The following is a 16,517-nucleotide window of genomic DNA, read 5'->3' as shown; positions in this document are numbered from 1 at the left end:
TTACACAGAACGTTGGCCCCTGCTTAGATAACGTGCACATACATGTGTGGGACATGGAAATGGGAGTGAAAGTGCTTATCACTAAAGGATGGGGCGCTGCGCCATGCCCAGCTGTGCCTTCACCCTTGTAGTCACTTTTACTGATAAAAACAAAGCCGGATAATTCACTTTTCACAGCCCACTGGTGTCCAAGAATGTACAGCCGGGCAGTTAATTAAATAGCACGTCAGCATGGTAAAAATATGTCTCCTTCAAAATGAATATGCAGCAATTACCAACAGGCCTTCGGCTGCTGTTTGTTTAGCTCCGCGTATTTGTCTGTGTTAATAAATGAGCGATCGTAACCTATGACCTCACATCGGGTCTTTCAGGTCCATCTGAAGGGAGATGATGCAGCCTTTACAAACTTAAGATACAAAGGAAAGACAAAAGGTGACCGAGGCACAGGGGGAAGGAGCTTGCGTTAGCGTTCCTGAGCCCGGCAGATGAAACTACTGCCACGTCAACTATTGATATAGAACAAATGTTTAATTTTGTGTCAGTTCTTAAAGTTATGTGAGCACAGTTAACTGCAGATGATGCATCTCTGCCCCTACGTGGACCTGAGGCAGTCACGCTTCTACGTCTTCAAGGCTCCCAGATTAAATAGTTTGGCATCAAAACATCCACACAACAGACTTTAGACTTTAAAAAAGCATAGGAACCAGACTTTACTGTTTCGAAAAAGGCAGTTTTATTGCATTTTAAATAAAACAATATATCCCAACTATAAACACTGCATGAGATTGCATTTTACATGATGGTAAATTATACAAGTCAGTATGTTATAGAAAAGAAAAAAGGGGACATTAACTGAATGACACACATGTGCATGGTGTACATTCACTACCTCGCTCCTGCTCAAACTGTTCTATCAAGGTTTGTAGAAAACGCCAATGAAGACATTTCTTCTGCATAGTCACAATGCATTTTGTCTTCCAAGCAATAGATATGACACAATATTAGATGTGTTATGTTCACGTGGTGGTGGCTCTGCAAACCATGGCCTCGATCTAAAAATCCCTAAACTACGACATGATTGAATGAGGCCAGCGCTGTTATTCATCCTATCATCACAAAGCTGCTTTTGTTAGGTTATTTGAATGATCTTCTACATTTTGGACCCAGCTCGCATCTCAGCGTGTTTCTCTTTCCATCCTCATCCGCCCTGCCAGTATTACGCAACAGACAGAAAGAGATGCGCCGGCTGATAAAACGCAGACAAACACACGGGAACACTTTGATGAACGTATGCCTGACTAGAATTACACAAACTCAAATGCCAGGATGTCAGAGAGGTCAAGCTTGAATCAGCTGTTTGCATTCCACGAGGCTTATTCATGTCGGAGCGGTAAAAGACAGCGAGACGGAAGGAGGCCGTCGGGCGGACGGGCAGCAGTCGTTGGAAAAACCCCGACTGGAAGGCAAATGCTTGAGAGATGTAAGGTGAGAGGGCTCAGAGGGTGAAGGTAAAGGGACTCATAAGGGTCATTTGTCCCCTTTGCCGTTCTGTTTTCCGGTGCATTGTCTTTGTGTCCTTTGAGGGGGCGGCGGTGTGTCTTTGGCGCCCCCTAGCTGGGAGACGGGGCAGGACTGTTCTCTGAGCTGATGTTGACCAGGCACTCGCTGGACTTGAGGCTGGCCAGAGACTTGCAGCTCGGGAGGGAGACCAAGGATCCGCACAGACCCATCATGGAGGGGGTATAATCCTTTCCTGGAGGCGTCGGGAAAAGGTCAGGAATAAAAACATACACAGGCGTTTATGACACTGCGACACAGTCGGCGTGTGACCTGTCACCTGCGTTCCAGGCTCCTCCGTTCTGCTTCTCCTCCGGCCTCTGAGAGTCTGAATCCAGGCTGATTTCCACCGACAGCAACTCGGTGCTGGGGAAACTCCTCCTGCAGGTCCACAGACGGACGCATCGTTAAAAATAGCAGATTAACACGAGCTTAAACCAGGAGAAAAACGTCCGTCAGACCTGCGAAACAACTTGGCGTCGTCCTGGCTGTTGTATGGCTGCAGCACCGGCCACTGGTTGACCAGGGGGATTGAAGGGTCTTTGGCCAGGTGGTGGGGGTCACACGGAATCAAGCTGGTCCTGACGAACGCGAGGACACGATATGGTCGACTTCAACATCACAAGACGACAAACTCTAGAGAAAGCCCCCCCCACTCACAGCTGCTCCTGGAGCTCCAGGATGACGGCCTCCAGGTCCTTCTTCTCCTGCTGGCTCTGGCTCTGCAGCTCCTCCAGCCTGGCCTTTAGCCTCTTGTTGTCCGCCTCTGTGTTCTTCAGCTGGGACTCACGCAGGCGCACCAGCTCCTCCAGGTAACCCTGGCAACACAAACCCACAACCAGTGCTCGGACGCCGACCGTTCAATCAGCGCTTCTCTCACGCAGGGACGCGCCGACGAGCACCTTCTGAGCGTTGACGATCTTAAACCTCTGCTCCATCTTCCGGCACTTGGTGCTCCAGCTCTCCTCCTCGGCGACCAGGGGGATGTAGGGATGCTCGGGGAGGCTGTCGTCGCTGGCGCTGCTGTCGACGCTGCGCCGGTCGTCGTCGTCGCTCAGGTAGTCGTAGCTGCGACGGGAGCAGCAGAAACGCTCCGTCACGACGAATCGCAGGACGTTGGACGTTTCGTTCCTCTGCCTCTGAATACTCACCTCTGTGTGAATTTCAAGTAGGGCGTGTAGTCAATGACGGCGGACGACTTCCCATCCAGAGCTTCCCCTTTTAGACAGAAGCTGTGGAGACAAACAAACGCAGTAAGAAAACGAATACGGCCACACGAACAGTCGAGTCGCGAGACTCCTCACCTGAAGTCTATGGCTCCGAGGCCTATGAGCATCCCTGTCAGCACCGTGGCTTCTTCCCGCAGCATGATGGATCCCTCCGCATAAAACCTCCTAACGCACAGAGACACGCGTGAGCGCACAGGCACACGACTGGCAGCGTGAAGCGTCCGCTGCTCTCACCTGGTGGTCCGGCCGTCCCTCAGGCCCGTGGCCACGTATTCAGAGAGCCTCTTCTCCATCAGGGCCACTCTCATCCAGGCTCGGCCCTGAGGAGGCACCAGGTTAACGCGTTATTGTCGGAATAAACACCCTGAGCGGAGTTTTTTTTAATTGTTTTTTTTTTTTTCTCGTCATGCAGTTGTTGCCTTTGCCCGCGAGGTGCTGATGTTTTCCATGCTCTCGATGCTGCCGATGCAGCTGTTGGGGACTTTGGCGCAGGCCAGACGGACGTAGTCCCAGTAGCTTCTCTGGCCGTCGAACCAGCTCCCGGAGCCTGTAAAGAGGAGGCAAGGAAATCTAAGTAGATTCATTTCAGTGGACAGGGGCGGCTTAAGGAAGAGGCAGCTGCTGGTGTGGAGGAGGTTTTATGGTTTACAAAGTCCAAACAAATACTGCAATTATAGTTCCAGACAACAGCTGGGTAGCAGCTGAATGAGCCTGAGTTCACTGAGTGTTTATGTGTAATAACAAACATTCATCACCTGCATTTGAAAATGTTTATTATGACAAGACCTTGTTGTCGGATGTCTTTCACATGCACTCAAATCCATGGCAAATGTTCTCACAGGTTTGTTACCCTTAAATCGGTGGCTGAGGATGTGCTCAAGGATGGCGGCAAAATTGATGAACTCCTCCGATGAGTCATCGATGGGCTCGGCCGTGTACTTCTCCAACAGCGTCTTGACGGAAAACCTGCACGAGAAGCGCGGACAAGTAAATCCGCCACGTCCGTGACAGGGTTCAGTCAAGTCTGTGGTCTTAAAACCAGCAAAACGCATGAAATCAGTCAAACTTGTCCACGCGTAGTAATTGTTTATGTGTCACACTCCTATCGCATCATGATTTGGATTTCCTGCTGACTCACCCATTTACTGTGATGATGATGATGATGATGCTTTCAGGAAGCTTCAACAATTGAATTTTCTCTTTTACTCGACAGCTGACCTTTATGACTCGTAATGCAGACGTGGCTGCTGCACTCCTCTGTTGCATCTTTGATATATTTTATGCTGTGAATAAAAACTTTCTATATAACCAAATGACCCCCCCACCCCCCAGTTTCAACCCTACGCTGAAATGACACCCCCTAAATGGTTTCCTGGTGTCATGATCAGTGTCTTTGTTTCTAGTTGTTCCCTGTTTTCACGTCATGTCCTGCTTGTCTTATTTTGGTTCCAGTTTCCGTTTCCTGTTTTATTTTGGTAGTCTCCCGGTCTCTGTTTTGTGTTCTAGCTTTACTTCCGGTTTCTTGTCTTGTCACAGCTGTCCCTGCTCATTACCCACACCTGCACTCTGTTAGTCATCAAGTCACTGTGTATTTTACCACCACCTGTGTCCTTAGTTCGCTGCCAGATTGTCGTATTCGAGTTCCCTGAGTGTTCGTGTTTGATGAGTTGAGTTCCCTGAGTGTTCGTGTTTCCCGTGTCCTGTTCCTGCCTGTATCATGTATCCTGCCCGACCTTGGATTACCTACTTACCGTGAGTTTTTGCCTGTTCCCTGTCTGTACTTTCGCCGAGCCTTTTCTGTGTATGACCTGGACCGTCTGACCGTGCCTTTGAGAATAAACCCTTTTGTTGATTATAATATCGCCTCCGTGCTGTGCATGTGGGTTCGCCGTCTGCCTGCTTCGAGTCCTTGACACCTGGAGAGTAAATAATTCAGGATGTCTGTTTTTACTGGACCTCGTGCCTCCCAGTGGAAACGGCCCTGCAGTGACCACAGGAAACAGCTCGGTGCCAATGATGAATATTGATCAGGACGTGCTGTCTGACATAAACATGTCAGTAAGACAATGCTCATCCCAACGTGAGCCGCTGAGCCAAGCGAGTTCACCCTCCATTGTTCCCACAGAAACAGTGTCTCATTCAGACGCCGTGGCCGAGGCCAGATGCTGGACCATAACTGGCCGACTCTCCTCCACATCAAAACCAGCACAGTCCCCTGTGTGTTCAGTGTATGATGAGAGCAGGGCTGTGACGTGACACATGCACCTGACAGGCTGATGTCTGTACCTGGATGTTTGTGTGTGTTACATATAATTATCACCACATCCCTTCCCTTTAGGTCTGTATCTGTGTTCCTCCAGACCCACTTTAGGCTCAACATACTTTTTTCCCAATGTGTTTGCACACGTATCTTGTCCTTTATGTACACGTGTGATGATCACGCAGGCGTTTCAATGCAAATCTCTTTCCAGCCTCCTCCCAAAGTCCAATTAGGTCTTTGTGTACCGGCCTCCTACAGCATCCCTGCCCTGAGTCCCCAGGGTGCCAGCCACTCATTTACCCTGGAAGGTTGTCGTCATAGCAACCACGCCATCAGATGTAAGAAAGAATAAATCACAGCTGACACAGCTGTCACTACTGAACAGAGCCTCTGTTTGTGCGGAGATCACCGAGCATTATATTTTAAATATAATACGCTCAGGCTTTGTGTCGGCGCAGGCCCAGAGTTCATAAAAAGGACTTATTATGACGATGACGTAAGCCTTACGCCGCGTTTCTCATTCATGTCCAAGATAAAAGCACAATTTTCTTATTGTAAAAGAGCCACGAGAGCAGCTACAGCAACGATCCGCGCAGCTCATGACAGTCACCGACACACACACACACACACACACACACACACACACACACACACACGGAGACGTGGAAAACCGACCTGCAGACGGTGATGAGGTTTTTTCGCTCCACCGCCACGTTCCGGCACGAAGCTTTCTTCGCCGCGTCGCCCGTGGCCATCGCCGCCTGCCCAGAGCCGGGCTCCATCCAGCAGGAGGCAGCCCCGTTATCAAAGGACCCCTCCCTGTCGGCCGCCGGCCCTCCTCATTCACCCCCGGACGCCGGAGAGGATGCTGCGCGCGCGCGTCAGCCCTGCGCACCAGATTCCGCGCTGCATCCGGCCCAGCGTTTTATTGGGACTCGCGTGCGCGGACGACGGGTTTGAGGTCGCGTCTGCGCGCTCGCCCCGCTGTCTCGCGCTCGCCCCGCCCCTTTTTTTCACCTCCGTATGACGCCATCGGATCAGCTGGTGCGTGGCCGAACGTGACGCCCGCAGTGACATGCAGCGGTTTCCTGGTTTGCGTGACAGCATGGCTTTAATGAGTGTGTGACGCCCAAGGGTTTCACGTGCAAATCAAACACGATGTCTTACATTTAAGACATTAACAAATAATGTTGTACAAGACAAAACACAGAGATATATGTCATATTGTAGAACTCACATATAGACACAAATATATGAGAAAATAGTCCAACTTCAGTACAATAAGGCTAATGTTACCAACACAGTCATCGGCTGAACCGTCTTTGCTCCAGACACTTTGGACCCCGACCTGCCTCCTGTAACGAAGGGCCAGCTGGTCGCCACCATACGTTGTCTAGTGGGGGTTTGGGGGGGTTTGTTGGCTCTGATGGAGCAGCGTTCACTCATGCATTTATGTGTCCTTGCAGTTTGCGATGGCTCGTTTCAATGTCATGCCATGTTGGATTTTTTTGTTTATGAGGCTTTATGGCAAAAAACTAACAAAAATGTAAACACATTGTGTATTTTTATCTGCAGTGCTTCCATTTTTGCAACAGGGGGCAGACCTAAACGTCATCTATTAAAGGGGCAATCCAGGATTTCAGTCTTTCTCTTCAACCAGCACTAAGTCTTTAGATTAGTAGATGCACACTGGTGACATCATTGGCGCATCATGGAGTTTATGTAATAAACAGCTAATGGATGTTTACTGGCATCAGTGTCACTGCTTCCCCGCTTCACTGACCTCACGCCTGAAAACGTGCAGTGTATTTCAGTAAACTGACCTGTTCTCCTCAAATGTTGTTCATGATTGTTAAAAATGCAAACACCTATTTTATATTTTCTAGTACTATGATTAAAAACATACATTTTACACCTGGAGCTAATAAGTATAAGCTGTATTTTCAGTTACTCTCAAAGGATCTGAAATGTTTAGAATTGTCTTATTTATTATTATGTTACACTGTACATACACTAGAAACCGAATACACTCGTCTTCATTTCGAGTAACATTTCCCGTCTGTGTTCCTTGTGAATGGACTCCGCTGCAGAGGTGTCGCTCCTGCTGAGGTCTACCAGCAGCTCGGGGACATGCTTTCCTCCTGGAGCGGAGGTCTGAGAGGTGCGTGTGAAATTCTGGATGGTGTTGTGAGAGCGTTGAGGACAGAGGACAAGACTTACGAGGGGCAAAAGGTTTGTGCTTGGAAAATCCAGCACAGGGTGGAGTGGGCGAATCTCCAAAGAATCCATCTGTGCCCTTGACACTTCTGTCACAACTAATTGAAGGTTGAAATATAATCAGTTGTAGTTTGCATTTCATTCAGGACAATCTCTGGATCCTCTCTGGGTTCGTGTTTTCTCTGGGAGGCTCTGGCAAAAACCCCAGGGTCTGAGCCCCCTGACCTGCACAAAGGCGCCTCCTGTTGGGGGCCGTCGGGCTCTGTTCCACTGGCCACGTAGCCAGGCAGGTGGGTCTGGGGGTGAAGGGAGTTCTGGCGCGGCGGCCGGAGCACTCCGTTGCAGGACGGGGCCCTGGCGTTGGCGGAGAAGCTGACGCTGTGGGTGGTGGTGGTGTGGGACATCATGCCGCCGTAGTAGCAGCTGCCTCCCGTGCTGGTCATCCTGGTTTTCTGTTTGAGGTCCAGAGCAAGGCTGCGTCTCAGCCAAGCCTTCTTTACCTCAGCCTGGACCTGAGGAGCAGAGAACGTGTGTTCGTCTTGTATTAATCAGGACTTAGAAATTTGAAGTTGAATTGAGGCTCATTATTACCTCCCCATTGCAGAAACAGTAGATAAATGCCACCAAAAAGCCCTGCAGAGACAATATAGAGATCCTCTGTAAGCATCTAAGTATGTTTCATGTTCCTCCTGATTTGATTTGCTGTGATTAGTTCACATTCTGACCTGGGAGGAGTTGAAGAACATCTCGTAATGCATCTGCACCTGCCACAGCAGCCCGGTGACATCAGTGTAGGGCAGAGCCATGAACACCATGTAGTGAACTCCAAACAAAGGCATGAGGACTAACGTGGACTTCAGCAGCTTCCTGCACATGAAGACCATGAATAATCATTTGTCAGGAGACGATGGTCTCAGAAACTGTTAACAAGACAGTTTAATCGATAGTCACCGATATTGCTGTCGAGGGTCCAGTTTACCAGTGTTTGTTTCCCACAGTTTAGAGGCCAGTACTCGTATTATGTTGATGAAAAGGAGGAAATTCACCTGTTGAGGCAGATGTAAAGTCAGACTTACAAATATACCTAAGAGTAAAGTTATTTCCATTTTCTTACAAGAATGGCTGCCAGGATGGGGACCTGGTAGATCCACTTCAGGTTCCCAGCGCTGATATCCCAGCATCTAAAAGCCGGGACAGACAGGTGGTCACGTGCGATGCCGGAGTCATGGGAATATTCTACAAACGACGGAGTCACTTCACCCACTGCGTGTCTGCCAGCGACGCTCGTGCACTGACCCAAATGGACACGAACACGACTGGAACACCTGAGACAAGCAGAGGAAACGGCGAGATGAGACGAGGCGCCTGCTAAAACGGCTGTGAGCCCCCTGGGCGCTGCTCACCCCAGCCGATGATGAGCAGAGCCCACAGGTAGTTCTTATCGGAGAGGAAGGCCATGAAGATGAGGCTGTGCAGGTACAGGCCCTCCACCAGGATCCAGTAGTGGTTGGTTGCCAGGAAGTAGAGGAAGAGGGTAACAGCGACTTTACATCCAGCCTGAGGACATGAAGCATTCATAGTATTGAAGACCTCCCAGAATGAAGGTCGTTCAAGGTCAACGAACGATGCTGCGTAACAGGGCGATCACCATATGCGGCCTCTGTGCGGCGAACCCGGGCTCGGCCTTGCCGTCGTCGGACATGGAGTAGAGCACGGCGTCCTTCACGAAGATGCTGACTGCTCGACATATGAAGGAGGTGAAGAGGTGAATGTGGATGTAATTGCGTGTGCAGTGCAGGCGCCTGCATGTGTGGCGAGAGGAAACAGCAGACGGTTGAGCACACGCGCTAGTCGCTCAAACAGACAGCGTCTTCCGGGACGCGACCTCCTCCTTACTTGAAGTAGCAGAGGATGGAGACGGCCACCAACAGGGACGCTAGAGAGACGGAGTAGCCCACGGTGTATATGAGGTGGAGCCTCTCGAACACCTTCTGAAATGATGAGAATTAGTGCGAATCCTGAACAGGGGTTTTTATATGAGCCGCACACGCACACACCTCCTCCTGAATCCTCTGGTTGGAGGACAGGTACGTGGTGCACTCAGTGTAGTTGGCCCACGTGCGGTTGATAGCGGGCACCTGCTCCCACCTCCCTGACGCGTCACACTGGCGGTAGGCTCGTCCTGGGGGGGGGGGGGCGAAACACCATCAAACACTGCAGAGTCTACAAACAGCTGCAGCACTTTGCTTGTAATCCCGTGTTTTTTTAAGTCAGGAGGACAAGGCTTACATAGGCGCAATTTAGTGTCTGGAGAGAGAGAGCGCCACCTAAACCATGGGCTGTCCTACCTCCGTGGTTGAAGTCGTAAATGTACTCTGGACACAGCACCGAGACGAGGCGACCCGCTCGGCTCCGTGGCCAGCAGATGATCCCGTCCCACTCCGGGATGCAGTCGCCCTCTGTACGAATGAGAAGAGGCAGCCGTGAGCCATTTTGTGTCAAGTCCACGGAGAGGAACAAGTGTGAAGAGGCGCAAAGGCCCAAACATGGTGAGAGGCAGGAATGTCCCCGTCAGGTTTAATCCTGATGTACAGTGTAAACATGTACATTAAACATAAAACTGAAGCGAGAGTCTGGAAATGATCCATTTTCTCACTGACTCTCGCTTCGGCCCTGGTCTTCAGAGCAATCACGTCTTAAACTATTCAGTGGGTTTATCTGCAAACAGCGTCGTCAGCTTCTACGTCACAGCCTGAATGAAAGATGTCCCTCTATTGTCTGTGTCTGCATTCAATACTGTAATCACAGAGATACCAGTCAGCAGGATATTGAATGGCTGTAAAATCTGATCCTAAATAAATCACCAAAGTGCTCATTGACCTCAATCATTACCTTTAGCAAAGGGTCTCATTTCCCTAATAGGAAAAGCTTTTAAATATTTAGGAGGGATAAAAAATGCTCAGCATCCTCCCAGCGTTGGCTTTTACCTAAACTGGAGGTTTCACCTGACAGTGAATGCTTCTTTGCTTCATACCTCTATTCTTATTTCTGCTCAGTAGCAGCACACACACCTTGAACCAAGGCCAGTTGTATCTTGATGTTCCTTTCACACCTGGTGTGAGCGCCGATCAGGACATAGATCTGCTCGTCTCGCGTTATGACGTCATCGGAGTCTATCTGCAGAAAGGAGCGGAGAATAGAGCAAGCTTCAGGCCTCATCTCAGCATCCACCCCAGCATTTCTATCATTCTCATATTAAGTGCTTCCATTCATTATGGCATTTAGGCATTTGCGTTTCCAACCAGGGGGATCTGTCAACCACACAGTCTCCCAGGCATCTGATACGCTGCCTCAAGGTGTTGTGAAATAGTTGTATGAGGGTGAGGTATGTGATGATCGGCCGCGAACCCCCTTCTTCTGCCTGTGGCCACTCGGGGACCTCGTCCACGCTCGAGAGCGCTGGCCTGCACAAGACACGCTGTGTTCCCAGGTACATTTCACAACCAAGCAGCAAAACTAGCGAGTGAGTCAAGCCGACAGCTCACATGCAAACAATTTGCCGGAGAAGGAAACAGTGGGAGACGGGTGATTAGGCAAAAAAAGGTTCGGAAAAGAGACGGAAACAAACAGGAGGTGCCGTCCAGGGACATGAAAGAACATCCAGATGCGTGATGCTGCATTTAAAGTACATTCAAAGTCCTGTTTCCTGCGACTTCATTCTGTATTCACGGTATTCATGTTCCAGATGTAAGAAGTTATTTTTCCACTAAACATCTCTCTTAAATAATTTCACAACAGATTTGCGCAACAGAGCTTGTTTCCCTTCCGACCCTTTTAATCATCTCAGGACGTCCAGATTTAACGGTTGCCATGTAGCCATCTTTAAGTTCAGCATGTGAGCTAATCAGCACAGCTGGACCCCATTTTGTCATGGACCGAAATAGTACTCGAACTTGGCTGAAGGCGACTCAGCATTTCATTTTTAATAATAAGCTTAAATCAATGTTGAAACGATCTGCAGCAGCATCTTTGACACCGACCTGCTGTTTTGTTGTTACCTGTTGCGTGAATGAACCCTTGGCGCTCAGAGTCATTTAAAGCGGCGAGTGAGCATCTCAGTACTTCTTGCCACCGCCTACTGTATCACAGCTGTCTTTGTTGCAAGCTAAAAAAAAACAACCCTCATCCTTGTTTGGCTGACTGAATCCAAGCTGAAACAATTCAAATGAATGGACTGTGATAAGTAACATTCTTGGCACGGAACGGTAAAATAAACCATCTCTGGGTGAACAATGTTTGCAGTATTGTGGGACTCTGAATACTGGACGGCTATCGTTACAGTGTTGTTTTGGAACGGGACTCTCCGCCAAAGTCAATACAGACATGTTGAGCAACTCAAACCATTTGGTGCTTATTAGTGGATTGCGGATACATCGTGTCAGCAGTAGCCATTCATATACTACCTATGTGTGTATTGATGCGTGCAGAGATTTTGTCCAAAAGTAATCAATTAAATCCTCCTGTTAATGGCCACAATTAAATATTGAGCTTTCACATCAGACAAGGTTCTTCACCTGCAGCATAATTTGGTGAATGCAGGTCAATATGGAGAACGCGTTCAATCTTCCCCGTACCTGTTTTTCTGCTGACAGACATGCAGTAGAATAATTAGTCTTAGATGTCCCTTGGCCTCTGTGTCATAATTGAATTTGCTCACTCGGGCCCTCAGCTTCATGAAAAGTGATTTTTGGCTTGACTGAGCAGGCGGTTGTAAGTCTGTCTGAAGGCACTCAGGATGAAGAGATGACGCTAAAATGTGACAGTGGGAAAACCGAGAGGGTCGTTTGTCAGTGGGTGAAAGGTTAAAAGGGTCGGTGCTGATTGAGGTTGTGAGGCAAAGCAGGGCACGGGGTTTTCTGATAACGTTAGTGGAGGCATGGAGCGATGGACGGAGCTTAACTGAACGAACGATGCTCTGCTAATTCCTGCAATAAGGAATTTTTGCAAACAAATCAGTAAAAATGTCCTAAAACAGTTTTCTCTGCATTTGCTACTAAAAAAAACATAACACCATTAATCTGCAGTCCTGTTGGCGAATAACTGTCGGTTTTTCCAAGGCATGAGATAAATCTAAGCCAGAAAGTCAAACGATCAAAGAGATCACAGATACATGACAGGTTCTGTACTTGGCCCAATGAGGAGCAACACAGGGATGTTATATTCAGTATGACTCAGTGTGGAAGAACTGTCCCTTGTATTTAATCTGTGAATTTCCAGTGATTAATCACAATCAAGCTAGGCATCATCACCAATTTAATTTTTTAAAATATATATTTCAATGAAACGAGAGGGAAAGAACAAAAGACGCAAAAGGTTTAAAAAGTAGAACTTAGCGCAGGGTAAAATACTAAAATGGACACATTTAATCATAACTCCAATAGTTAGAATAAACAAAATCCACTTACCAGGGCAGTCACTGTTATCACACTGTGAAAAAAAGCCAAGGCACCAATTCCCTGTGCACCAAACATGACGTATTTTCTGCTGTCGAGAACAATATGCAACTTTCTACAAACCCTCAAATCATTTATCCTCATCAGAAGCTCAGATCAGTCAGTGTTTCATGACATCCAGAAATAAGGTTCCTGTCTTGTCCAGTCCTCCCTTTGAAGCTTAGTGGACATAACTGATGAGGGTTGAGGGACCGGAGTCAGGAGGCGTCTGTGAGGAAGAGAGACAGGGGCACTGTGGGAGAAACCTCCTCCTTCTGCACTTCTTTGGACTACTGTCTGTTGGAGATGGGTTCGCCTTGATTGGCCGTCGTCCTCATCCTTTTTAACCCTTTGTGGTTCTCCCCTTTTTTGTCTTTGTGTGAGCATCCAGTTTGGTTATATGCATTTATCTGCACATCTTCTTTAACTCATTTTTCCCAATTAGACAAAGAAGAGTCTTTTATCATGATTTTAATAATTGTGTTTATATTTACTGTAAACCCACACACCCATAAATATTATCCAGGAAGAAGCAGCATGTTCCTGCCTTTGCATTTTAATGTGACTGCAATAAAATGGGACCAATTTAAATGGGACCCATTCCAATGTTCCATCATTATAAATAGAAGCACTATGATGTATTTTACTTTGGTCCCATGGTAAGCGACATTTCTCTCCCAGTTCCCACACTGGGACATTTCGAAGCGCACGTACTGTATGCAGTTAGGACCCATGTCCTGTATGTTTAGTGCTAAGCTGCACTGCACCACTCATTGGCTGGTGCTGCTGTTATTTTTAGACCAGCTGTCATACATGTGTGCACCCAGGGGGTCTCAAAGAGGTTTTAAGTTCCCACATTATAAATCAATGTACAGTTTTAATTTAAGAGAGAGTTTCCTGTTAATTTAACATACAGAAGTATGTTTTGTTAATTTAGATTAACTGACACTTTACATGTGTAGTTTTATTTCATGCCACTTAAGAACGTACTCAAGTTGTTTACGAGCTTTAAGTCTCTCATTTAACAGACTCAGCTAAAGTTTCTGATTTAAAACTTTCCAGAGTATCTTCTCTATTTTATTATTTATTTTATTTTTTTATTTAACAATGAAAACACGCTGACCATGAGGCAGAGACAAATTAACATACTAGGCTTACTCGTGTTCGAAACAAAGCTATATTTCTATTATAATCAAGTTCAAAATAGCTACAATTTAATTTAATTTATAAAATAACTTTATTTTAATACGTTACAACCGCTTTTATTTTGAAGGGACAACTTTTGACGTAGTCGGAAGCAGGAAGAGAGGGATTCACAACAAGGACAGTTGCAGCTGCATGGTCCGTGAACCTGACCAGCTTAAGTTACACAGAAGCTAGTTTTTGCTTTTATATTTATCGATGGTGAAATGGTTTTGAATTAAACGCCGTTCTGACACGTACCTGACGCGTGGGGAGGTCGTAGCGCTGCTGTGCAGTCTTCCCCCGCCGTGGGAAGGGCATGGCGGGGGCGGCGGCGGCGGCGCTGAGGGCTCTCCGGTGCCTGGCAGCGACCTTCGGCCGGTGCTCGGCGCCGGCTGGGAGCGTCCCACCGCCCGCTTTACGTGCGCTGTGCCCGGCCTGGAGAAGCTCGCAGGTCCGGTCGCTGCAGCTCCGCTGCGTCCTGTGCGCCGGCCACAACAAGTGGTCGAAGGTGAAGCACGTAAAGGGGCCCAAAGATGAGGCCAGAGGGAGGATGTTCACGAAGTTTGGGATGATGATAAAAATAGCTGTCAAAGGTAAGATCGCAGTGCAGTTTTAGTCTCAGTCACTTTGCGCTGTGGACTCTAGCTCATCTCAGGTCCTTTGTCGTTTGCAGAAGGTGGACCCAACCCAGACATGAATTTAAACTTGGCTCACATCGTGGAGCAGTGCAGAAGCAAGAACATGCCCAAAGCCTCCATAGAGGCTGCGATCAAGAGTGCGGTAGGTGGCACCCAGTGCCAGGAGGTGGTGGGACGCCCTGAGCCCTACACACAGCAGCTTACTGTGACCCATACGTTATTACACGTGCTGTCTTCACAGGAAAAGGCCAAACCAACATCTCAGCACCTGTTTGAAGCCCGGGGCCCTGGCGGGTGTTTGCTGCTGATTGAAGTTCTCACTGACAGCAACGCCCGCAGCCTCCAGGAAATCAAACGCCTGCTTGCTAAGAACGGGTCAGAAACTGGGGGCCTTCCCATCTTCTGTGACATCATTAATCCTTAACTCGTGTGTGTGTTTCAGTTTACTATGTTTGTGGGAATAGTAGTAGATGAAGTAGAGCAAAATCTGTGGCTTAAATACAATTCTCCTAAATTGCCCTCTTGCCCACAGAGGGATGCTGTCAGATGGAGCTCGCAACAACTTCAACAGGAGAGGGGTGGTGCTGGTCCCAGGTCAGAACATCCCCATGGAGCAGGCGCTGGAGCTGGCCTTAGAGGCCGGAGCTGAAGATGTCCAGGAGACGGAGGATGAGGACGAGCAGCCCCTCCTGCAGGTCAGCTGGTGACACAAGCAAGCACCAGGCATAATAAGACCACAGTTTAATCTGCTGTACTGACAATAACTAAATTTGAGTTATGTTTCTCCCTCTGCAGTTTATCTGTGATATGACTGCGCTAAAAAAGGTGCGCAGTTCACTGGAGAAACTGGGGATGCAGGTCTTGTCCGCTGGATTGGAGTTTGTCCCCCGCACTCTCCTGCCTTTAGACCAGTACCAGCTGGATGCTGCTTCGACATTAATAGAATCCCTTAATGACTATCCAGATGTAGTTAGAGTGTGGGACAACATCCAGGCTGACGGCTGAGCGCGGTTTTGGCACGTGTGGTGAAATGTCAAAGATGTCTGACGAAGATCTGTCTGTTTTTACAGACAAGAAGAAAGAAAGAAATGCAAGTACTTTGTTCAACAGTGACTAATGTTTGTGGCCTTTGCTCAAAATGTCAATTTACTGACCACACATTATTACTGTAAGTAATAAATAAAAAATGCCTGTTTGTTATTCTTAAAACTGAATGAATTGTAATACGGGCGACTGAAGGTTACAACCGAGGCGGTGTCATCACAGATCATTACCCCCTGATTACTGTAGTGTCAATAATTCCCCACATTAACAATAGGCATGCAGCACACAGACAGACATTTAGGCTTTAGGCTCAGTCCATATTGATGCACGTCACAGCTTAATTTAAACTTTCAATGCAAACCACCCAACTGAATTGCATGCAAGAAAAGGAATCCCTCATTCCACCCACATATTGAAATAGTAATTTCATGTAGTGGCTCAGAGCCATTTACTCTGTTCATCAATGCCATGATTGATCCGGCTGTCAGTCCCTCTCAGCCGTAGCACGGCATCGATTGGTTTCCAGTGTTGGTGACTGTCTTGCAGCTACATGCGAGCTGCTGCCCAGTGCTCTGCCCCGTGTCAGAGTGGAGAGTTCAGCATCGACGTGTGTGTCCGTGCACCGAAAAAGCGAAGTTGCTGTTGCATAAAAATGAACCGGCACAAAGGGGAGTGACTTGTTTTGCACACACCTGCCCAAAAACTGTTGGGAAGACAGGATACTAACGTGAAGGCAGCTGAGTGGTTGAAACGGAAGATCTGAAATCTTGATTTTAAATTAGGTAAGTTATGTTTTTATAACTTTAATTAAAATTCTAGACTTTAACTGGTGAGAGATGTATTTTATAATCTAACTGCTGCTCTCATGTATTGAGACTGCCGGGTTTGAGGGCGG

The 16,517-nt window shown here is 47.9% G+C and overlaps 3 protein-coding genes across 8 annotated transcripts; 1 reads left to right on the top strand and 2 right to left on the bottom strand.

Annotated features, from left to right (window-relative positions):
• Positions 1 to 709: 709 nt before the first annotated feature.
• Positions 710 to 6,047, bottom strand: rundc3ab (RUN domain containing 3Ab). Of its 2 annotated transcripts, XM_029134844.3 has the most exons (11): positions 5,722 to 6,047; positions 3,637 to 3,752; positions 3,206 to 3,333; positions 3,021 to 3,106; positions 2,862 to 2,951; positions 2,709 to 2,789; positions 2,460 to 2,625; positions 2,218 to 2,375; positions 2,019 to 2,138; positions 1,838 to 1,938; positions 710 to 1,753 (listed from the first exon to the last, which is right to left on the bottom strand). In XM_029134844.3, exons 1-11 carry the CDS (start codon positions 5,826 to 5,828, stop codon positions 1,611 to 1,613), a joined length of 1,296 nt encoding a protein of 431 aa, XP_028990677.1. In that variant the 5' UTR covers positions 5,829 to 6,047; the 3' UTR covers positions 710 to 1,610. The 2 variants fall into 2 exon arrangements, with proteins under 2 accessions (XP_028990677.1, XP_040924337.1); XM_041068403.1 differs by lacking the exon at positions 5,722 to 6,047 and having other exon boundaries at positions 3,626 to 3,752.
• A 92-nt stretch (positions 6,048 to 6,139) lies between these two features.
• On the bottom strand, positions 6,140 to 13,879 carry pth3r (parathyroid hormone 3 receptor). Of its 5 annotated transcripts, none has more exons than XM_029134835.3 (13): positions 11,838 to 13,879; positions 10,335 to 10,440; positions 9,612 to 9,722; positions 9,321 to 9,445; positions 9,160 to 9,254; positions 8,912 to 9,065; positions 8,667 to 8,820; positions 8,528 to 8,588; positions 8,378 to 8,444; positions 8,215 to 8,309; positions 7,989 to 8,130; positions 7,855 to 7,896; positions 6,140 to 7,775 (listed from the first exon to the last, which is right to left on the bottom strand). In XM_029134835.3, the coding sequence occupies exons 1-13, from the start codon at positions 11,844 to 11,846 to the stop codon at positions 7,362 to 7,364; spliced, it is 1,575 nt and encodes a 524-aa protein (XP_028990668.1). In that variant the 5' UTR covers positions 11,847 to 13,879; the 3' UTR covers positions 6,140 to 7,361. The 5 variants fall into 5 exon arrangements, with proteins under 5 accessions (XP_028990668.1, XP_028990663.1, XP_028990664.1 ...); XM_029134830.3 differs by having other exon boundaries at positions 12,729 to 13,879; XM_029134831.3 differs by having other exon boundaries at positions 9,160 to 9,251; positions 12,729 to 13,879.
• A 377-nt stretch (positions 13,880 to 14,256) lies between these two features.
• On the top strand, positions 14,257 to 15,792 carry LOC114846091 (translational activator of cytochrome c oxidase 1). The gene is made up of 5 exons (XM_029134871.3): positions 14,257 to 14,533; positions 14,614 to 14,720; positions 14,820 to 14,953; positions 15,111 to 15,273; positions 15,374 to 15,792. The coding sequence occupies exons 1-5, from the start codon at positions 14,257 to 14,259 to the stop codon at positions 15,581 to 15,583; spliced, it is 891 nt and encodes a 296-aa protein (XP_028990704.1). The 3' UTR covers positions 15,584 to 15,792.
• Positions 15,793 to 16,517: the final 725 nt, after the last annotated feature.

Source organism: Betta splendens, chromosome 19 (assembly GCF_900634795.4).
Source record: "Betta splendens chromosome 19, fBetSpl5.4, whole genome shotgun sequence".
In the NCBI taxonomy this organism is placed as follows: Eukaryota; Metazoa; Chordata; class Actinopteri; order Anabantiformes; family Osphronemidae; genus Betta; species Betta splendens.
Note: the sequence above shows the minus strand (reverse complement) of the source record. Positions and strands in the feature narration are given on the sequence as shown.

Excerpts from the sequence above, each read along its gene's own strand:
- rundc3ab (XM_029134844.3), bottom strand. The coding sequence starts at position 5,828 with ATGGAGCCCGGCTCTGGGCAGGCGGCGATGGCCACGGGCGACGCGGCG. Across the intron at positions 2,952-3,020 it reads AGGGACGGCCGGACCACCAG|GAGGTTTTATGCGGAGGGAT; the intron begins GTGAGAGCAGCG and ends TCTGTGCGTTAG. Across the intron at positions 2,790-2,861 it reads CTCGGAGCCATAGACTTCAG|CTTCTGTCTAAAAGGGGAAG; the intron begins GTGAGGAGTCTC and ends TTGTCTCCACAG.
- pth3r (XM_029134830.3), bottom strand. The coding sequence starts at position 12,860 with ATGAGGATAAATGATTTGAGGGTTTGTAGAAAGTTGCATATTGTTCTC. Across the intron at positions 8,821-8,911 it reads CCGCACAGAGGCCGCATATG|GCTGGATGTAAAGTCGCTGT; the intron begins GTGATCGCCCTG and ends TCATGTCCTCAG. Across the intron at positions 7,776-7,854 it reads ACTGTTTCTGCAATGGGGAG|GTCCAGGCTGAGGTAAAGAA; the intron begins GTAATAATGAGC and ends TCTGCTCCTCAG.
- LOC114846091 (XM_029134871.3), top strand. The coding sequence starts at position 14,257 with ATGGCGGGGGCGGCGGCGGCGGCGCTGAGGGCTCTCCGGTGCCTGGCA. Across the intron at positions 14,954-15,110 it reads CGCCTGCTTGCTAAGAACGG|AGGGATGCTGTCAGATGGAG; the intron begins GTCAGAAACTGG and ends TCTTGCCCACAG. Across the intron at positions 15,274-15,373 it reads ACGAGCAGCCCCTCCTGCAG|TTTATCTGTGATATGACTGC; the intron begins GTCAGCTGGTGA and ends CTCCCTCTGCAG.